The sequence below is a fragment of the Anthonomus grandis genome, chromosome 2 (assembly GCF_022605725.1).
Source record: "Anthonomus grandis grandis chromosome 2, icAntGran1.3, whole genome shotgun sequence".
NCBI classification, from domain to species: domain Eukaryota; kingdom Metazoa; phylum Arthropoda; class Insecta; order Coleoptera; family Curculionidae; genus Anthonomus; species Anthonomus grandis.
The window spans coordinates 36,042,714-36,064,912 of NC_065547.1; the positions used below are offsets into that span (position 1 = coordinate 36,042,714).

The 22,199-nt window shown below is 31.9% G+C and overlaps 1 protein-coding gene across 3 annotated transcripts in view; it reads left to right on the forward strand.

Moving 5' to 3' along the window:
- LOC126747606 (serine/threonine-protein kinase BRSK2) overlaps positions 1-22,199 on the forward strand; it is a 155,634-nt gene that overhangs the window by 108,068 nt on the left and 25,367 nt on the right. For all 3 annotated transcript variants that reach the window (XM_050456362.1, XM_050456345.1, XM_050456354.1), the window contains exons 5-6: positions 3,050-3,200; positions 19,213-19,428. In XM_050456362.1, coding sequence (XP_050312319.1) covers positions 3,050-3,200; positions 19,213-19,428 — 367 coding nt within the window. The remainder of the gene's footprint in view (positions 1-3,049; positions 3,201-19,212; positions 19,429-22,199) is intronic.

A 22,199-nucleotide genomic window follows, 5' to 3' on the forward strand; every position in this document is an offset into this window, starting at 1 on the left:
ATTATTTTTAATCTCAATTCTCCAACCTGTATACAATTTGGTCAGATTCCAATTGAAGGGGATTTTTTAATATTGCTTTTTATTTTTGCATATTTTGAGATTGTTTCTGAAAATTTTTTTGTAAATAATCCAAAGAAAGGGTAGTAGTTCGTTTTTCCGCCTTTCATATATTCACAATACAATGAAGGATTGATCTGAGAGATTTTGTTATAGGAATCATAGCCAAAGGGATTCCAAAAGGTCAAAATAATGATTTTCTATTTTTCCCATTTTATGTGTAGAATATGAAGAACAACTTTTAAAAATGCAATAATGTCTCAAAGGTTCTTATTGAGGATAATACACAAAGAGCAGCTTTGACACTATATTAAATGGTACACAAATATAATAAACACTTGCTTAAATGCCAATACATATATCAAGTTAGCAGATTTAGGGTAATGAGTGGTTTGGGGTCATTAGTTGTGTATAAACCGCGAGTTATATATTTCTGTTGCGAGTGTAAATGAAATAATGATACTTATTGTACATGAGATCGCATACTAAATTGATTATTTGTATTGACGACCTGATTGAAATTCAAAATAAATATCGGGTCAGAACTATCGCATCTGGATTAGAGTAATTTGTGGTTCATTATGTATATTCATTATTTGTTAAAACTAATATGAAAACTTATTCACATGCAAATATATAAACCTGACAATGGTAATTGTACAGCTTCGGCAGTTGAATATTCCTGTGACTGGGCTCCTGATTATTTTCTATGGTAAGTACCAGGACATCTTTATTGATGCCACCTCTTGGAGAAGGCTCTTACTTTATATTTTATACCTACTATTAAATCAGGATCATTAGCAAAACGGATAATTCTATAACTGAATTTATCTATTGTCGACTACACATCGTTAATAAAAAATATAAGAAGGATGAGTCCCAAAATGCTCTCTTATATTTTCGGTATATACCTCTTATTATTTTTATCAATTTAGAGTTACTATTTACCTCATTATCCGTTATGCTTATTAGCCGGGTCCTGTTGTTTAAATATGAGAATAGCAAAGAACATTTCAAAGAACACAGATGCTCAAAACTCTGGTTATCTAATAATCTTGTCGATAAGTTAACAAAGTTATGAACAAAATAGATATAAGCCTCCTAAAAATACATACAATAGTAATATAGTTAATATTACTATTGTACTTATTTTTAGGATGATAATTATAAACAATTAAAGATGGTAAAAATAAAGTATTTCGTTTTTCGCCGATATCTCATAAATTTTAAATATATAAGAAATTTCCAAAACAGGTCCTTAAAGACCAGGAAATTTCTGATGAAAAAACTTGACTCCCGGAATTCTCCATTATCTATAATTTAATTTTAACGCTGCAACCTCGTTAAAGTTCGAGTATGTATTTAATAATAATTTTTTATAAGCAAAGTAGTAGGTAAAAATATAAAATTTGATTTAAGCAGTTAAAATCGAACTAAATTTGCTTTTAAAAGTTTACTAAAACTACTTGCTCTATCGACTAAGAAAAATATTTTGATGTAAGTTGCCATGAGAAAACTTTAGATATGGCTTACTGGTTCAGAAAAAATCTTATTTCATACTATTAATATCTAAATATTTCGTATAAAATCAATAAAAAAATGTTTATTATATTTATTGTAGTTTCTATATCGATATGTCAAACTATCCTATTAAAGGCATTCTGTTTCCTACAACAGGCATGAAGAGCGAAAAATAAGAAAGAAATTTCAACGTAAACTTCCTTCATTTCGGTATAAAATTAAACCCTAAAGCCCATTACCCAAAAAAAAAACATAGTCAATGTAATTACTCATGATGTCAATCAAATATCCGAGACATGCGAGGCCGAAAATTGTCATTTCCACGAGATAATTTGCATATTTCGTTTAAACCTCATACTGATTTTCGATTAAATTTGACTTAATAATAGTCATATGTGGTATTGTTATTTACTATTATAAGTTTTATAAAGTAAATTTGAAGAAATTTTAAATTGGGGTATGGTCATAACAACCACGCATTAAAATAATCGGCTGTCATAAAAAATATATGTAAAGTCTTGTCTTAAAAAAATATGTGTGTGTTTTGCGCGGCACTATCAACCTGGACTTTTGTAACACGTTGTATAGGTTGTCTGTTATAAAAGAATAAATTAAGTGTTTACCTAAAAAACTACGCTATATACACAATATTACACTGTATTTTAAGCCAAATTATAGTATATAAATTACATATGAATTCATTCAGCGGAAATAAAGATGTATTAGATAAGCTTAGCATTTCTATTTGTCGTCGTTGTATTTCCAACCACAAATCCATATAAAAAGAATATATCAACGTCAACATCAAGCGATAAAGCGAAAAACTAACCCTTAATGCTTTTGGGATATTTGTCATTAATTTATGTTGGAGCCACTAATTCAGTTTACAAATGAATTCGAGAGTCCATTGCAAAATAGTATAGTATAGTTAACTTTCATTACTCATAAAACCAGTTTGCTAATTGCATATTGTTTTTGCATTTATTTTCGTATTCTGTAAGATTTAAATAATTAAGCAGAATTAAAATTTCCACTTTCAGCTTTTAAAGTGAACAAGAAAACAATTTTTTAAACACGTATTTAAACTGGTAACTAGAGTTAAAAGTTCCTTTCCAGAGAAACAGTTTATGACTTATCTCATAAATATCCATTTCAATATTTGAAAATTCTATATGCGAACTCAGTGATAACCATATAACATAACATATAACATATATAAAATATAAGCCATGAACAAAAATATTCTCCTAATTATTTTACATATTAGTGGTTACAAGCGTTGATTTTTTTGCATTATATAATATTAACTTAATCTATTAATCTATTCTACTTAAAAGTATTTTGCCAAATTTTTTATAAGTTTGCTATTATACTGACTGATGTAATAAATAATACTGACCGCTCCTACCATGTAAACACATATCTATAACGTACTATAAAATGAAATAAAAATGTTTCTTTTAATTTACAGTCATAGAGACCTAAAACCTGAAAATCTCCTACTAGATGAAAAGAATAATATAAAAATAGCAGATTTTGGAATGGCATCTCTTCAGCCCATGGGTTCGATGTTGGAGACTAGTTGCGGATCGCCTCATTACGCATGTCCAGAAGTTATTAGGGTAAGTACACAAACATATTATTGTTTTGGATAAGTTACAAATATTAGTTTATTAAATAATATTTTTCGAATTTTCAAAAAACCATTTTTTTTTTAATATTCGGAAGAGCGGAGAGGTAAAGGCGGAAAAGGAGAACGTCTTAATAATAGTTTGCCAGTATAAATATATATATTTTGATATGATACTTATACGAAAATACAGGTTGTGAAGTTTATTTTGATTTTTTTTTCTTATAAAATCGGTTTATGTAATTAAGTATCGTCATCGAAGAAAAACTTCGGATTGGGACCACTATTCACGGTGCCTAAGGCTTTTAAATAATTAGGAATAAAATCGATTCCTATATATTCTTGGGTGGTTTAATTGGTAACAATACAACAACATATTATTATTACAATTAACACCTTAAGTCTTATGCTTCGGGATTCGCCGTTTTTCACACATATCTTTAATCAGTGGATACGTGCCTCAAAATTGTTTTACCAGTTTCCAATTTACTGCCTATTATATCGAAGCTGTAAGAAAATATTACTGTCGCCTCTGATTGCCATAGCATAATCCAAATTGTTTGTATTGAAATTTAAAGTCGAAATTATACCCATTTGTAATGACGTCATTTTTGTTTATCTTTGTTTAGCATATTCCAAACAGCGGCGACAACAAACTTTTGAAAAAAAAATGGTATCTGATGATTATTCATCTTTTATATACTAGGCTATGTGAAATATCCGTCACTGTCAATCAAAAATATTGGTTTGTCAACTTGTTCTTGAAAGTTATATCGAAAAGTGTTAGATAATGCCTAAAAAAAGATATAATAGGTATAATGAACAATCGCAGCTGATGATTTTAAATATATTGGCTTTTTTTCAACTGGAAAAGGAACAAGTCCGAAACGGAGTTGCACTTCCAATTGAGAATGTGATACAGCGAGCCGCAGATGCAACAAAATTGAGCACAACAACGATCGCAAATATAAAGAAGAATGGGATAAAATCAGATCAGGATTACGCTGCCCGTATATCTTCCAAGCAAAAGGCAGCAAAAACCAAAATTACAACATATTTGAAACATAGAATTCGGGACACAACTTATTCTATGTACGCCAGAAAAGAATATGTAATATTGGCAACAATAAGAGAACAGTTCAGGGAAGAAATTGAATATTTTGAGTTTTCCATTGACTCCTTAAGAAGGTGGATCAATAGTATAGGCTTCAAGTGGAAAAAATCACATAACAGAAAATATTTGATGGACTTGCCGAATATTGTTCATAAAAGAATCATTTTTTTAAGGGAGTATATCAAAAATAGAAATGTAGGTCCGGAAGGTTGTACTCCAGTTTTCATTGACGAGACGTGAATTTTTAGCAAGGGATCATTTCGTAGTATCTGGCAAGATGACACCAAGCACACGGATTCAAGGAAAAAACAGTGAGGGTAAAAATTATCTAGTCATCTTTGTAGATTTTTTTTGAATAAAAACTATTGCCCTTGTAAGGGCCCTCTAACTTCATAATTTCATTTGTTTCATATAATTTCTCTCTAAGACAATATGGGGGAATTTAACTCCGTACACTTCTCGTATGTGCATGGAACATTACTTATTAATTATATTAAATTTATGTTCTGGAAGAATGATTTCTAAAAGAAGAGAATTAAATTATCTTTTATTTTTAAGGTCATCATTATATCGTGGTCCACGCCGGAACCAAAGATGGCTTCATCAAGGGTGCAAATTTAATATTCAAGACTGGATTAAAGACGGGAGATTATCATGACAATATTAACAGGAAAAACTTCGAAAACTGGTTTAAAACTCAGCTGGTTCCAAATCTTCCCCCAAAGTGATTTATAGTCATAAACAATGCAAGTTACCATTCTGGTTTATTAGAAGAAATCCTGAGAAAATCTTGGACAAAGCAGAGACTGACCGAATGGTTGAAGAAAAAGAATATTGGCTTTCCAGAAAAAGCCATGAAAGATAAAATATGGTACTCCATATTGCACGCAGAAACTGCCCTAGTGAAAAAAGTACTTCCTTGATGAATATGTTAAACCTTTAGGACACAAAATTTTGCGACTACCACCATATCATTGCCAGTTTAATGCAATTGAAATGGTATGGTCGGAATGTAAACGAAAATATGATCAATATATTTCCAATTTTAAGGGGTCAGAAGTTCAGACTACATGGGAAAGGGTAATAAACGAAATTTCTATAGATCATTGGCAAAAATATGTTTTTCATACAGAAAAGGTAATTGAAAAGGCTTGGGAGGCAATTGTGTGATACTTATGACATTCTGCCACTTGTGATTACGGCTGACAAAGACGACGATGACGAAGAAAATATCTCTAATTTCAGTTCTGACTCTGACAGTACTGACGAGATTGATTAAGCTTTTTTTGTTCTAGCAAATTTTATTTTATGATCGTCGTTTAAGTATTCAATCATATCGTTGCAATTTCATTAACTTGGTAATGCAATATGGCGTGTTTTTTTTGAGTCTGTATGTTTTATTTTTTGGAATGGTATTTTCATTTTAATGGGTTAACATATTCCTTCAAGCAGCATTTTTTTTATGAACAAGTAAATTAAATTGTCAGTATTTAAATTTTTCCTAGTGAGTTAAAATAAGTTTATACCATTATTCACAATTTTTGTAAGGTCGGTTTTGTTACGTCTACTGCTCGTGCCGAATTCTACCTTTCAAATATGTTGTAGATTTGGGTTTTGCGGTGTTTTGCTTGGAAAATATATGAGCAGCGTAATCCTGATCTGATTTTATCCCATTCTTCTTTATATTTGCGATCGTTGTTGTGCTCAATTTTGTTGCATCTGCAGCTCGCTCTATCACATTCTCAATTTGAAGTGCAATTCCGTTTCGGACTTGTTGTTTATGTTCCTTTATTTATGATTAATTATAATAATATTTGTTAATAGTTAAGTTTGTTAATAATACAATAAATACTACAAGATTTTGTTAATTTTTTTGGGAATAAAAGTATATACACGAATATAAAAATATAATAAAATGCTGCTAAAATAAATCATTTGTTAATTTCTGAACATTTAAAAATACATAGCAGACTATTAATTTCTGAAGGCGATGGTAAAGTTTCTAACCTAATATTGATTGGCAAAAATATCTATGCCATACGTTTTTTCTCACCTGGATGACGTAACTACAAATGGGTATAATTTCGACTTTAAATAATCAGGTAAAAAGTTTTCTTAGTTTTAGTAAAACTAAGTGACGCTTATTTGGTTCTCTTTATTATTATTTTATTAATTTGCAAACTGTGACTTATATTGAATCCTTACCTACGAACGCGCCAGCATTGTGCGACAATAAATTAATACAATCAATTTATAAAAAATAAAATACATAGCTGTGTTAGCCACATAAGATTAAAAAGGAAGTATTTTAATTGTTAAATATTAGGAACATCCCATATAGTTTTGTAATATTGATATGTTATTTCTGAGTCGTACTCGTATTAGTAGTGTCGTATTTCTCGCAGAGGAATTTATAAGGCTTCACAAATTTTTAAGCAAACTTGTTAAATCAAACCCTTGTTTACGCAATTATGCGTTTTTGATTCCTTTCAACGTAGTAGGCAACATAGTAGAATAACGTAATTGATGCCCCGGTAGTAGGCAATAAATATAGTATTAATAAATATTTCTAGTAATCTTTACTCACATCTTTTATGTGTAATAAATCAGCTGATCATTTCTGTGCTTCGAGTGCTTCAATACATCTAAACGAATGATCAAAACGCTACCGTATAGACTGTTTCCAAAGTCTATATATTTGCTACCCCTTATTATTCATTTTTTTATTTCATTTATCTTTTTTTATTATTACAAAATTCTTATGGTAAAAAACAATGAAAAATTGAAATATTAATACAAATTTAAACGACATTCTTACTTATTACCAAATTTCTGCCATAGTAACCGAAATTTGAGAAGCAATAATGGGAAATTGCAGCAACATAATTACCTTATTGTCGACGAATTCAGTCGATAGACAGTTATTGCATTTAGTTCCGCATTACGGGTTTACGCCGCGTCACATGAAATTGCTCATGGTTAAATAGGGTATAGTGTCAACACCATGTTAAATAAGGTATTAACCGTTAATGAAAATTTGACAATTTAGAAATAATCGCACCTGAATTTAAGCAAATTTTGCGATACCAAATAATGTGTACTTAAAATATATTGTAGCGTTTTTCCCGTTCGTTAGGTGAATTAAAACAATCGACAATGGCCAACTAATTTTTTTACACTTTATTACAAAAAACGCGATCATTACGACAACGCGTAATATGTATTTTTCCTGTATTTAATTACAACTATTTAAATATCGCGCCAATATTCCGAATTTTACTTCATTGAACTCACAACTGACAATTATTGGTGATGCGGCGCCTTATATACTCGGTAGAACGCTGTTCCGGAAGATTCCTGCTTAACCTTCAAGATGTCATGCGGTGTACACTCGTGTCATTCCCAAATGATGGAGAATCAGTTGGTTTTTCGGTGTTTAAAAAATCGTTACAATATGATAGTAGAGATAGAAAGATAAATCTAAATAGCTGTTTATCCAAAAATGTGGTGTTATTTGGATTACCATAGAACAGACATACGTGCCTACTACCGTAATAAGTAATGTAGGGCTGTCCAATCTGTGACTGCATAAAGAATGTAGACAACAATTTTCGATGTTGCCGAGGGCTAAATTGCAAAAAACGAATTGAGTTGGACGGAAAGTTTTTAATTGAAAATTAAATGTTGTACAATCATAAAAAAGTATAGGAAAATAATTTAAGGATAATAACATGATTTGTAAAGTTATTTTTGGATTTAATGACTTCCAAAGATCCTGCAACTGGCAACGTCACGCGAAAGGATTGTGCTGATCGTGCGGCCTAATCGCACCGAATTGTTTCCTCCGACTCACGATTGGAGATAGATGGCATATGTCCTTACATATTACAATCGCTTGGGTTTTAAAGTATTCAGACATATAATTCGGTGGTAGAGGTTGAAGTTTGAATTTGTATGTTTATTGTTTATGATCAACTTTATATTAAATTTGGCCATTTTATGAATCAAATCAGACATGTTTTATTAACAATTTTTTCATTACCGATGCCTCGTGGCCGTCGATTGGATTGCCACACATTGCTTAAAACTTAAATAAAATATAAAAATCCAATATACAACATGCAACGTTAATTAGGAGGGTCTCATTCTGAGTTATGCGATTTTATTTGAAGTTTCTTTTATTGAAATTTACAAAAGATAAAAAGAAATTTATATAATAGGGATTCTGCCATTACTCCTATAGATCTGAACTAAAACCCTCTGGTTTTCAAATAAATTATATCAATTGGAAAGCGTCCAGATAAAAACAACACACGCTGTTTAATACGTTTTATTTCTTTTGTTCTTCCATCCTTGACACATGTTTTTAAAAGATTTAAAACAAAATATAGATACGTTATATTTTTGCTACAGCCGCATACCCACATATAAATACTTGTCAGATTTATGTGTTGGATAACTAAACCTAAAAGAAAAAATATATGATATATGAAATATATTTCCTTCACAAATAAATTTGAAGCTGAAATCTAGCCCATAAATTTTATGGGCTTTACGTGAGGTTTACTGGAAAAGTTCCAACATATCACACTTGCAATAACGGTTCAGTTTCGGGTGATGAAGACTGTATTATAGCACAATCTGAGAAGACACCCACAAATGAAAATCGTCGATGGCGGCAACTCAGCTAAAATATTTCTAAAATAGCCACACTTCCAATTATACCGAAATATGTGTAATCAAAGTTTAACCGATTTTGACATATATTAGTTTTGTTGTGAAAAATGACGTTTACAGACCTTAAAATAATTCTAAATTTTCCCTACAAGGAAGCCTTTACCATAACGTTTTCTTAGATTTCTTTTCAGAAGAGAATCAATTTGTAATAGACTATATGATATTTTGATAATTATTAATACTGCGTGGTCAAAAATATCTATTCCGAAAATTTGTAGTTTTTATAATATTTGCAATTTAATATTTTAGACTACCGCTCAAAAGTATTTGCCCACATATATGACTGTTTCAAAGTTATAACTAAAAATAATAATCCCATCAGTTATTCTTATGAAACGGTTTATTTATAACAAAATGAATATAAACAATACATTTTTCAACTAATTAAATTTAAGAAAATCAAATTTTGGATTCATCTACATGTCCGCCTCGATTTTTAATAACAGCTTCACAGAGTATCTGTAGTCTTCTAATTAATTTGTCCAAAGTTTCCTGAGGTATCTTGTGCCACTCTTCTTGGATGATCCTCCACAAGTCTTTTTTTGATGTGGGGCATGATTTTCGCACTTGTCTATCCAGTTCATCCCACAGTAATTCGATAGGATTGAGGTCCGGTGATTGTGGGGCTCATACCATAACTTTCAGAAGATGTTGCCTTTGTAATTGACCTAAATATTGCTTGCACAATTTCGACGTGTGCTTGGGGTCATTGTCATGTTGAAAGATGAAGTTTTCCCCAATTATTCGAGTACCAGAAGGAAGTACATTGTCACTTAAAATATTTTGTAACCCTCTGTTCGAAGAATTCCCTCCATTCTAATTAGGTCGCCCACTGCAGATCCTCCGAAACAACCCCACACCGTTACCCAACCACCATCGTGTTTTGAGGCCACCAACTGTACGGTGGCAGCGACCCTTTCACTGGCATAACGGCGAACCAAAACTCGAATCAAAACTCTTCGTTCCAAAAACTTCGAATTTCGACTCGTCACTTCAGAGAACTTTCTTCCAGTCATCAATGGTCCATTCTTTGTGTGATTGGGCCCACTCAAGTCTTTTCTTCTTAATAACATACTTCAGTAGCGGTTTTGATACAGCTAAACGTCCTTTAAGAACAGCATTATAAAGTCGCCGTTTTACTGTCGAAACACTGACCGCTTATTTACGCTCCTTGTTGATTTTTGCTGTAATTTCAGGGGCGGTAAGGCGTCTATTGCGTTTGCTTATAATTATAATATTTAAATCCTCCTTTAAGCTTGTTGCCTTTGGCCTTCCCGATCGAGGTTTGTTGCTAATAGTCCCTTCTCTGGTGAATTTCCTAACATTATAATCGACAGTCTGCGTTGGAATTCCCAAATCCCTCGAAATTTGACGGTTAGTCTTTCCAGTCTTAAGAAGTCCAAATGATAATACCTTTTGCTTCTACCGATAACTCTTTTGTTTTAGCCTTTTTAAATTATGTTGAAAAACCAGCAAAGAAACGGTGACAATTATTGTCAATAAGCAAGCGAAATTATTTACCAATGTTACACAAAATCAATTCTTGAAGACTAAACACCTTTAAATGTTTCAAATTTCATCGGAAACGAGTTGTAAACAGATTAGGTTTTTAGAAGAAGTGCATATTTTTACTACATTGTTTGTTATTTGCAAGACTATTTTTAAATACTCAGTGTTTTTCAATGAACCATAGTTAATAGGTACGCTGTTTAAGCATATATGCAATTTACAAAAGAGATACAATCTAAATATAGATATAAAGATAAGATTTTTGTATCTAATTTAAAATATTAAAAAGAATACATGGTGGGCAAATGCTTTTGAGCGGTAGTGTATCTATCATAAGAATACTTTACAGTTGCTAAGTATATAGACGAGGCGGCGTTAGAAAATAATTAATCCATATAATAATAAATTGTTATTTGCAAATTGTCAATAATAAATCATGCGGGGACGATCAGGTATTTCTTTAATTCATTACTTAAATTGATTTATTATTTACGAAGAATGTAACAGACTTATTCCAAGTTAAAAATTATACAAAATAATAAAATCTACAACCCTTGTAGAATTGTAATCTCAAAATCCTGTTATCCAAAGTTAAACTGTCATAAAACCCATTTCGTACTTTCAAAAGAGTTTCTGGTGAAATGGAATTGGCACATTCAAGAATTTTCTCTCCCAACTCTTCTAAATTTGTTGGCCTACTAAATTCTTGTTTGTAGTTAGTCTTTTTAGGATAATCTTAAAAATAAAAGTAATTTAAGGGCTTAATCTAGGAAGCCATTTAATATCGCCAGTGGTAGTAAGGCGGTTAGGAAAAGAATTGGTTAAAATTTCTTTGTAATATCCGTCTTAAGAGCAGGATAGACATCTTGTTGATTATTGAAATTGACCAAAAATTTAAACATTTAAATCAGGGAGAATTTGAATGGCAGCAAGAACTTAGCTTGGCAGCAACTTAAGGTATTTTTGGATGTTTAAAGTATCATCCATATAAACCTGATCTATAATATGGTCGTCCAAAATGCCAGGCCAACTATTAAATTTTTCATAAATACGGAAAATAAAACTTCTATGCTCATTTTCCCGAGACTAATATTAAACAACGGAAGAATTATATTGCCCATGTTAAAAATATTTATCTGAAAATAATATATTTTATAAAAAAAAATTATTTTCAATTGCTATTTACATTATGGTTTCACAAGGTTCCATTCTTGACCAGTGGACTTTGGGAAATACCTCCTAATTTTTGGAATATTTGATTCATTTGTACCCACTTTTTTCCAAATAATGGCTTTATGGTCCATACCCAGTTTCTTTCCAACACTTCTACTAGATCGTATTGAATCCCTTCTTAGGGCATTACAAACTATTTCTTCCAGTCGTTCTTACTCCTGGACCTTTCGATAGAAGATTTTTGCAGTTTAATGTGGCATTTATGACAATCTTGAAGACAAAGGATGTCTCGAGAAAAATAACTAAATTCGAAACTACATTTAAAAAAGGTTGTTCGCAAGGAATCAGTCTATTTTCAAATAAAATTAAAAACAAATCCCTACATTATACTGCCGAACTGCCTCCAAAAAACCCATTATTAATTTGAATTCCTTCAGATCGAGTATACACAGATATAATAAACTGAGAAAAAAAATGGCGCTTTTCAATTCAACAGTGTAGCGTACACTCATACCGCAAAATTACTAGAATTACTATATTGTTATTCTTTAAAAAATAAAAAAAACAGTTACCTAGTGCATATCCGTTTTCAACGCAGTATGTATCGCGTATATCCCATGCGGTAGAAAACCGGATTGTGTATACCCGCACTTAGACGACCGGAGGCGGTGACGAAAGCAAGCGGTGTTGTCCTTATTTATGATAAGAATGTCATTTAATGAATGAATTCATGAATGAATATCATTTAAAAATATCATTTATTGGAAACATAAGAATGTCGCCGAACAAATTTGACAAATTCGCGCTTCAAAAACTAACGATAACTATTCTGGATATAATAGTCAGACAAGTACAAAACTTCTAAAGAAAAAAATCATAATATACAAAGCATGATTTTTTATTTTCTTAATCTTTAGAATAATCTTAAGTTCAACCATTAAGCTAAAAATCTTAAATCCAAACTTAAAAATTCAAAAGTATTATTAGCAGTCGAGACACTGTAAATGGAAAAAAAGAGTAATAAAGTACCTACCCATTTTTAAAAATCCTAGTTTTACCTACTTTTACAAATTGCCTTGTACGGGACTGTTCTCTTAAAGATAAGGAAAAATGGTTAAACTTTTTCTTCCTTTTTTTTTACTCCGGCGTTGCCAAGGGCAATGTATCTTTTGCCGACAAATCATACCGTCTTGAAAATGAAAATGATATACAGCATTAGTATAGAGAAAGACAAGAGCAAAGGCCGAGAAGGCTCAAAATGAAACAATGCACCGATGCCTGATGTCAAAGCAATATCACCCATGTCACATTTAAGTTTAAGATATTGGTCTTGGGCTTTGAAAAGTGCTAGACTTTTGGAATAACTCCCTACTAAAAGTTGAACATCGTAAATAATATAATGTTGTAAACTTTAAGTAAATCTATTATGTCAAAACATAGTTGTGTCGCCTACAACAATAGAAACTAAGGGATACAACTAAGCCCAGAGGGACACCAAAAGGTACAAATAATTCAGAAACCTCAAATTCTTAAATAAAACTGTTTTATATTATGTTAAATTGGATGTGGGGTCAAGTAAAATCCTGTTTAAATCTTTTTTCCTTTATTGCCAACTTTTCGGCCTTGATTTTTTCTATTTCCCCTGAAGAAGGCGTAATATAACCCAAAACGTTAACAATAAAAAAAGATTTAAACGGCTTGGCTTTTACCTGACACCACGTCCAACTTAAAACTCAAAAAAACTGTATAGGATTAGGAAAATGTAAGCAAATTCTCGAAAGCCAGAGATCTTTAGGATAGATAGATATATGCAGTCAATCAAAGCGCCATACAGCATACAGCTCTCAAAGAAAGCCAAATATGGCAATATCGTGCTCCTAGAATTAAACGAGTCAAACTTGCCGGGATCAAAAAATTTAGGATTATTTAAAAACGATACAATTTGAATTTTACCAAAAAAATAGGCTGCCGACACGTGTTTCTGCTTTTTGGCTTCTTTAGGGCAGGGCAGCCAGAAAACCAAAGGAAAAGGTGCAAAAAAAACATAAGGGGTCACAAAAAGGAGCAAACAACCAATTTGTGTATTCAGCTCTATTAACTCCGGTTTTGGAGCAAAAATATCGTCAATACAGTTTTAAAGAATGAAAGCTAGCACGGACAGTAAAATTGCAAAAGAATAGGTTAATCGGGATACTCTGTAACATGAAGCAGAACAAGTAAAGATGGTACCTGCCGATACGTGTTTCTGCTTTTTGGCTTCTTTAGGGCAGGGCAAAGCAACCTATTTCTTTGCCATTTTACTGCCCATCTCTCATTCTTTTGAACTTTAACTACCTTCTCAACTAGGCCAGCGCAGAAAATAACTTGGGCTTTAAATACAAGGTTTATTTATTTATTTTTTATTGATGGGCACAATGTTTCCATTCGAGGACTGGAGTGAAAATCCTAATTAATGAAGACTAATTATTCCCATGAACCAATGAATACAAAATTTGTAAAAATAGAACTTAAATTCCTTTTAATGGTAACATTGTGGAACTTGAGAAAGATTTTTGGTAAATTTGTTTCCGGGAAACTTATGTAAATTAATTTCGACAGTCACAAGCTAAAAAATGATGAAAAAAGAATCGCCATTTCTATCTGTATTGCCCCATAAGCGAACATGCAAGTGGCACATGCGCCTACCACGTCAGTCCCACGCCACCGCTATACGCCCGTTCTGTGTGAATTGCGCCTAACTTATTGTATACCCAGTGACATAAATTAAGTCTAAAGCCAGACTGCATCATTAATTTTTCCAAGGCTATTGGGCTGCAGTAACCCTCAGTGGGGCATGACGGGTCTCTTACCAGACCTATGTGCATAACAGCCCCTTTAGTTGTTCACTGCCCTATAATTCAAAACTGTTTTGATTCTCGTTATTTTTGTTTCAATGCTTTGATTCTTAAAATTTATATTCTAAATTGCCAATTGGACTTTAATTGTATTAGACATTCACTGCAAGAGATAAAAAAGAAGGGTAACTTTAATTTAATTGAAATATCGCGTATTTTAAGAAGTTTTTTCATTTTTTTGTCATAATATATCCTTTGTAATCTAAAAAGCAAAAGGCTTTTCAACCACAAAAGAATGTATTGTTCAAAAAACTCTTGTTCATAAAATTTGGAGTAACCTAGTTTTGCTACACGATATGATATATTTTGCAAACATGGAATGCTGAACCCCAAAGGCTGCCTTGCTTGAGCTGGCTGCGTTCCAACTAATACATTTTGTTTCCCGAAATAAACCGAGCACCATTTATATGAACTTGGCATTAAGATTGAGTAATTACTTTGAAAAATATAATTTAGAGCTCGACGCGTTAAGAATTGATCATCGCGAATAAACAGTAAATTCAGAATAAGTATAATAGTATATGCGAACACGTACCATGAATATTTTTAAATTATCATTAATAAAAATTGATGATAATATATGTTAAATACAATAGGCAATAGGAATAAGTATTTTATATAATCGTTGACAAAACAGTTTTATTGCGGGGTTAGTAGTGACATATTAATACTATAAAAATGAGCTTTTGACTTAATTTCAACTTTTATTACAATGCCAAAGCGGTGTGTACGTGGTAAACAATACTACCCTTCTCTTTTGGACTTTCGATCAAATTTTGAATTTTGCTGATATTAAATTCGTATAATTTAGGCCTTAAATATTTCAAAAATATACTTATACACTACATACACTAGAAATTATACACTTGAAAATTAAAAAAAACTGGAGCGGCAGTAAACTTACTGTAATAACTGTTAGTTCAAATTTTATTATGAAACTTCTTGTCTCCTATCTTTCAATTGATTTTTTTTAATATAGAAAATGATATAAAAATAGTAAATATATATGTATATCTCGGTGAAAAATAGAAAAAGTAAAGGATCTTGAATCTGATGCTATTAAGTTTAACTTTATCAGTATCATAACAGAGTTAAAATTTAATAAATTCATATATAATTAGAAAAGTCTGTGGTCTTGGTTGATCTAAATCGACTATTTTCACAATCATTTAATGATAAAAAAAATCAGTATGATTATACATATGATTCAATAATATTCTAATAACACTTAGTTATTGGAATAATTAGAAGTTACGGACAATTTTAGCCACTCTTCGTAAAATTCTTTGCAAATTTAGGTAAAGACACAGTGGAACCATACGGGGACCACAGCCCTCAGTGAGGTGTTTTGTAGTTCAAGTCATATATTTTGGAGTCATATTTCTTCACAAAGTTACGTGTAGACGACGTATCAAATAAGCAATCCCGAAGGCAAAATCCGCAGTGAGCAGATTCAGAAAACTACGTGGACGAAACTTAGGGCCAGTTTGTAAAAGAAGGATGCAAAATCGTTGCCCAAAAATGTGCTATACATCTCGGCTGCTATGCAGTTTAAGAAGGAATTATCCCGTCACTAAAGCCGTCACAATTACTAGCCTTTATCAAAGCAATAGGATTCTACGAAGTACTTTGACTTGAGGCTAACATCAAGCAGCAATTAGGAAGGGGCACACAATAGATCCTTTAGGTCGCAGTGTAACTTTACCCTTATTTTAATCTAATCTAATCTAGGGCCAGTTTCTTCATAGTTTCTCAATAGTAGTAAGCTATTTTAATATACCGTTTAATTGCATTGAATAGAAAAGTTATTTAATGAAAACAAGTTAAGCACTCACGAGGAGTTTAAAGGCTAGTACGTCCGTGCATTACTAAAGTTATTAGGACAACTCCAACACCAGCAGTGGCGGTCCTAGATTTACTGTTGATATTCACAAACGCAGAATTAAAGGTGGCCAATATATGCTGAAACAAATAGAAAATCTTATTGAAAAACAAGAAAAGAGGACGATTAAGTAGTCAAATCAATGTATGATATTCCATTAGATAAAATGACTTCTGTTCTGTAAAAATAACTTAAGACAGTAAATACAATATAGCTGGTCTAATATAATGACATAAATTACTTTAACACATATGCACACGTCCGATAAAAACACAAATCGATATCTGTGACCTCCAGAAAGTGGTTCCAGACAAACCGCATAAATGTTAAGTATTGGTTTTCTTTAAATTTAATAAACCTAACATATACTCACTGACGTTGAAGTGTTATTCCTAGAAGGAATAATTTCTTCAACTTAATTTTTTGACAGATATGATAACAATTGACACTATGATAACAACGGCAACGTTTTCATTGTGTTGTTATTCGTCATTCTTAAAATGTTATCTCGTTATTTTTGTGAACATTGCATTTTCTGAAAGCTGATTAGTACATAAATTTTTAGTTGCTGCTCGTGCGTTTATTAGTGTCAAACAAAATTCCTCGAGGTCGAGTTCGAAGACTTCAAAATTATCACTATGTTAGAAATTTTGACAGGGGTAGAATTATTAGCGTAGTAGAGATTTTGGTTTGTCCTATCACGAAATGCGATGACGGTAATACGTGTGTTTCGAAAAGGATAGAAGAAGGTAGAGGAATACGAATAAGGCAAACTGGTCAACCGAGACGAACAACAGAGTATCAAGATAGGCACTTCAGAAACTGTCCCTACTAGACCGTTTTGCTACTACGCATCAGATCGCTGATCAATGGTTAGGAGCACAAGACAGACCTCTTACTATGCGTATACTCTATCGTCGCATTAGAGCCTCTGGCCTTTTTTCATACCTGCCACGGTTAGTGATTACTCTGACTGCGGACCACTATCGTCAATCTTTGAGATGCAGAATATAATAATATCATCTTAAGCAACGAATCGCGATTCTGTTTGCGTATGTACGAAAGCCGTAAGTAGAAGTATAAGAAGCCACACTGGTCCTCACCGTGACAGTGCATTTGCTGTTAAGGAACAGAGGCAACAAAGGACTGTTGAAGTCATAGTTTGGGGAACTATTGCCTATGGTAGCCGATCACCTCTTCACTTTGTTCGAGGAAATGACTACTTCGCGTTATGTTGATGATGTCCTACAAACCACTTTACTGCCTTATCTAGAAAGCCGTCCATACGACCTTTTTCAGCAAGACAACGCATGTCCTCATATAACTCATCATACTACGAACTTTCTTCAAGAAAGACTCTTGGCATCATCTGCTACATCAGCTGTGTCAGAGAGCTAAATAATTTTTTTTTCTTATTATTTGCCTATATCAATTCTTGCAAATGTTATCAAAATGTCATTCTTGATGTAAAACTACCTCATTGCATAAAAAATTAAGTTGAAGAAATTATTCCTTCTGGTTAAAACCCTTCTTACGTCAGCGAGTTATTAATGCAATTCTTGTGTGATGGCAAACTTTTTTTTAATAATTATATACGAGGCCTATTCAAAAAGTAAGGGTTGCTAAAAGATCGTCGGCTGGTGAAATTCATCGCCAATTATGCCTATCTTATGGATTTAAAGTTATGAGTGAAGGAAAAGTTGGAAAATGGCTCTGTGATTGTAAAAATGAACGAACGAAGAGCGAAGTAGTAGGGCCAGTATTCTGATCAATGAATTCGTTTCGCAAGTGACCCAAAAATTGTGATGTGATCGTTGGATTAACGATTAATGAGCTGGCTGAATAAAAACAGTGGCTCGGTGGACAACATTTTGAATCTGAAGAAGAACTCAAGAACGGCGTGATCAACTGTTCCAACTCTCAGGCGACAAGTTTCTATGCAGAGGGGTTAAAAAAACTGTGCAGCCCTACGAAAAAGGCTTAGAAGTAAACGCCAATTATGTCGAGAAGTAAAGTAGCTTTGTAGCTAACTAAAAATGTCAATAAAATGTCTTCCATGCGAGTATATTTTTTCCTATAGCCAAATGGCTCTTAGTTGCCTCGTACTTAGATTCAACCAATCTAAACTATAGAACGAACAAAATAGTAAATGGCATGCGAATAAATTAAAACAGAATAATTGAGAAGCCAAGAATACAAATTTCCTAAGCTTAGGAAAATATGACAGACTGGAGTTTAGTGGAGCAAATTAATAAGCTCATTCTGTGGCGTTGCTAGCTGACTTGAGGTCTACGGAGGAGAACTGAGTCAACAACAAAAGGTTTAAGGATATTAAGTAGTCATTGTAAGCTAAGCAAGCTACGAAAACCGTTTAAGAAAAGGCCGAAAAGAAAGTCAGCATTCAAAAATTTAATTTTTAAGGAAAATATCACTCTTTACTTTTTTCCAGAAAATTTAATTGTTCTGTTTATTCTCTCTCTCTCTTGTCTACTACGTCACCGAATATACTGTATATTTTCTCTTTTGCTGGCATATTTATTTATTTATATTTTATAAGAAAAAAATATATTTTTGTAATACTTACATATACGTTTGCTTGGTACATAACTTAAATTAAAACCTAATTAACCCTAAACGTTTTTAGAAATACCTGCCAATTTCAGTAATAACTAACGAACGATTCGTACATTTTCAGGGTGAGAAGTACGATGGCCGCAGGGCGGACGTGTGGTCTTGCGGTGTAATTTTGTACGCCCTCTTGGTAGGAGCCCTGCCGTTTGATGACGACAATTTGAGACAATTACTCGAAAAAGTTAAGCGAGGAGTATTTCACATACCTCACTTTGTGCCTCCTGATTGTCAGAGCCTGCTTAGAGGAATGATTGAAGTTAATCCTGAAAAAAGATTAACGGTAAGTTTTTTTTTAATTTATTTAGTTAAAACGTTATTAAATTAACTTAAACATAATTAAATTTGAATTAATAATAAGTTTGACTTAGATATATTTGAATTGAGTGCTAAAAAGACCCAAGTGGTATTTAACTAACGTTTTCTGTGAAAAAGGTAAATTTTTATGGTCCAGGTAAACTGTTATTTATTTTTAATTTTTTCTTGTGTCACATTTTCTCTACGTGTATAACCCTTTATGTGTATAATTTATATTATAAGAATATAGTTAGTGTGATTGATTTTGGCCTTCTAGACTTAATAAATTTGGGAGTTACGGGCCGCTTACTAATGGCAGTTAGTCGTTAGACTTACATATATTTTAATGTCTAATGAAGACAGACTAATATAGCAAAGCTGTAATAAAATAGGGTAAATATTAGGAATTGGCATCTTCACAATCTTCGGCAATAATGACGTAGAGATTGTCAAAGTAAAAGAGGGAATTAACCCCCAGAATTTCATCTCCCTGTCGTCTATTGTTAAGAGATGCCCTATTGTGAGCTGCTTTTGTGAGAAATAGCAACAAACATAAAAATTACTTTAGCATATATATGTGCTTTGGCCCTCGTTGTTACAGAATTGAATGTTTACTTATGCAGTCATTTCTAAAATAATTTATAAACTAATATCTAGTGGATCTGCTATTTTATAATGATCAAACTGACATTTTTATTTAATTACACCATAGTAATAATGGGACTTATATGTTACTAGTATCTTAATATGATCCTATAAAAATCTAAGCTTCTGGCAACCGTTGTGGTCACTTTTCTGGCTGACTATGCTTAATCCAAGAATCTGAAAAATTAATCTAGTCTAAATTGTTTTTTGATTGCTAATAGAATAAGCTCCAGTAGGAAAAGTGGAGAATGTTCTTAAAGGAGAATCGATAAATATTGTCGTTTAAGTCATAATAAAAATATCGGTATAGTAAAATGATTGCCAATAATTTCTCCTCTTACTTTAACCGAAAATTGATATGATAGTATTGATGGAAATTTATCTTGAATGTCATTTCTTCCTAAATACTTAGACTTCTCGTATCATCCTTTCTTCATCTTAAGATGATCTTGCGATATATATAAAATAGCTATTAAAGCAGTTTTTCAATGAAAGTACTATGGGCCTACTTAAACTATTTTTGACACTGAAAATTGTGTAGCAGTTTAACAAATAGTACAATGGTTCAACTACAGGAAACTAATATGATGCTAATAATTTAAGTGCAGTAATTTTAGTATAAAATTAAATCTGCGATAATTTTTTTGGTTCTTATTCTTCATTTTCGTTTTTTTCTTATTCATATCCTTTATTTAATTTAATGAAGTTGCGTGTGAAATTAAACTACACGCATGAGAAATACCCATTGCCTCCTACTGTTAGGAATGAACCATTCGCAGTTTATCTGATCCTAAGACGACACCATTCTTAATAAATCGGTAGCCTGTTCTTTTAGGGATAACTTAAGATTTACCACCTTTTCTTTATTATCTTTCTCCTTTATGATTTTTTATAATTTTTTTCTTCTTTCACCACGTATTTTTTCTTTTCTGTGCTTTTTATCTCGTGCTTCTGTCTCTTATCCTACTCCGCAATAAACTTCTTTAACAGTAACTCTAATATTGCGGAGGGTTGTTGGGTGGGGTCAGAAATAAAACAGAAACCTGTTTATCTAAATGTCGACGTTTCGACTTATATTAAGTCACCCTCAGGACACTGAAATGGATTCAAGTAACTACAGAGATAAAACAAAGTAATTTCAAGTACATAAAAAACACTATTAAAATAAAAGTTCTTTAAGTTACAAAAATTAAAACAACAAAAAACAAAAACCACGGCGCAGTTAAAATTACATTCAGGTACAATCCGTTAAATTTTTTTTTTTTATAAAGAAAAAACAGTATAAAATTATTTTTTTTTTTTTTTTTTTTTTTTTTTTTTTATATATATACATTACACCTCTTACCTAAGTCTAGGTTTCTTAAGTTATAATTAAAACACATTAATAATAGGACCGTAGAATTATTTTTAACATGGGTTAAATTGTAGGTGTCATTGTGGGCAAACTAGAATCAACAATAAGTCAATAAACAAATGTTTTTATTCTGTTTTATTTCTGATGATGAAGTCAGAATAGCGTTCAAAAATGAAAATACCATCAACAAATACTCTCTAATCTCTCAAAACTCAAAGATAAAACACCAAATGAGTTACAAAGTGGCGTGGTTTATAAAATACCCTGTTCTGATTGTCAAGGTCTGTATGTGGGTCAAACGGGCAGGTACTTAAAAACCAGAATTAGCGAACACGAAAGAAGCGTAAAACCAACGAACTACGCAGCATCTGGGAACACTGCTCTAGCAGAACACTCCTTCAATCAACAACACCAATTTGATTTTAACAGCACTCGGATCATTGGCAGAGAATCAAATTATAAAAAAAGAATTTTACTAGAAATTGTTAATATAAAAAAATATAAAGAAAGCATTAATAAAAAACAAGACACCGATGATCTAAATGCAAGTTACTATAATTTAATTAATTTACTACCAAAAAGATAAAACTAAAACATAAAATTTATTTTTGTCAAAGAGTGTATGTCCCAAATTTAGATCACACAGTGTATTAACAAATTAAACTTCTGGTTTTGAACGTATAGATCCATACATCTTCCTTATCTACTAATCCTTAACTTATCAACATAACATTGAATCATAAAAATTAAATAAATAA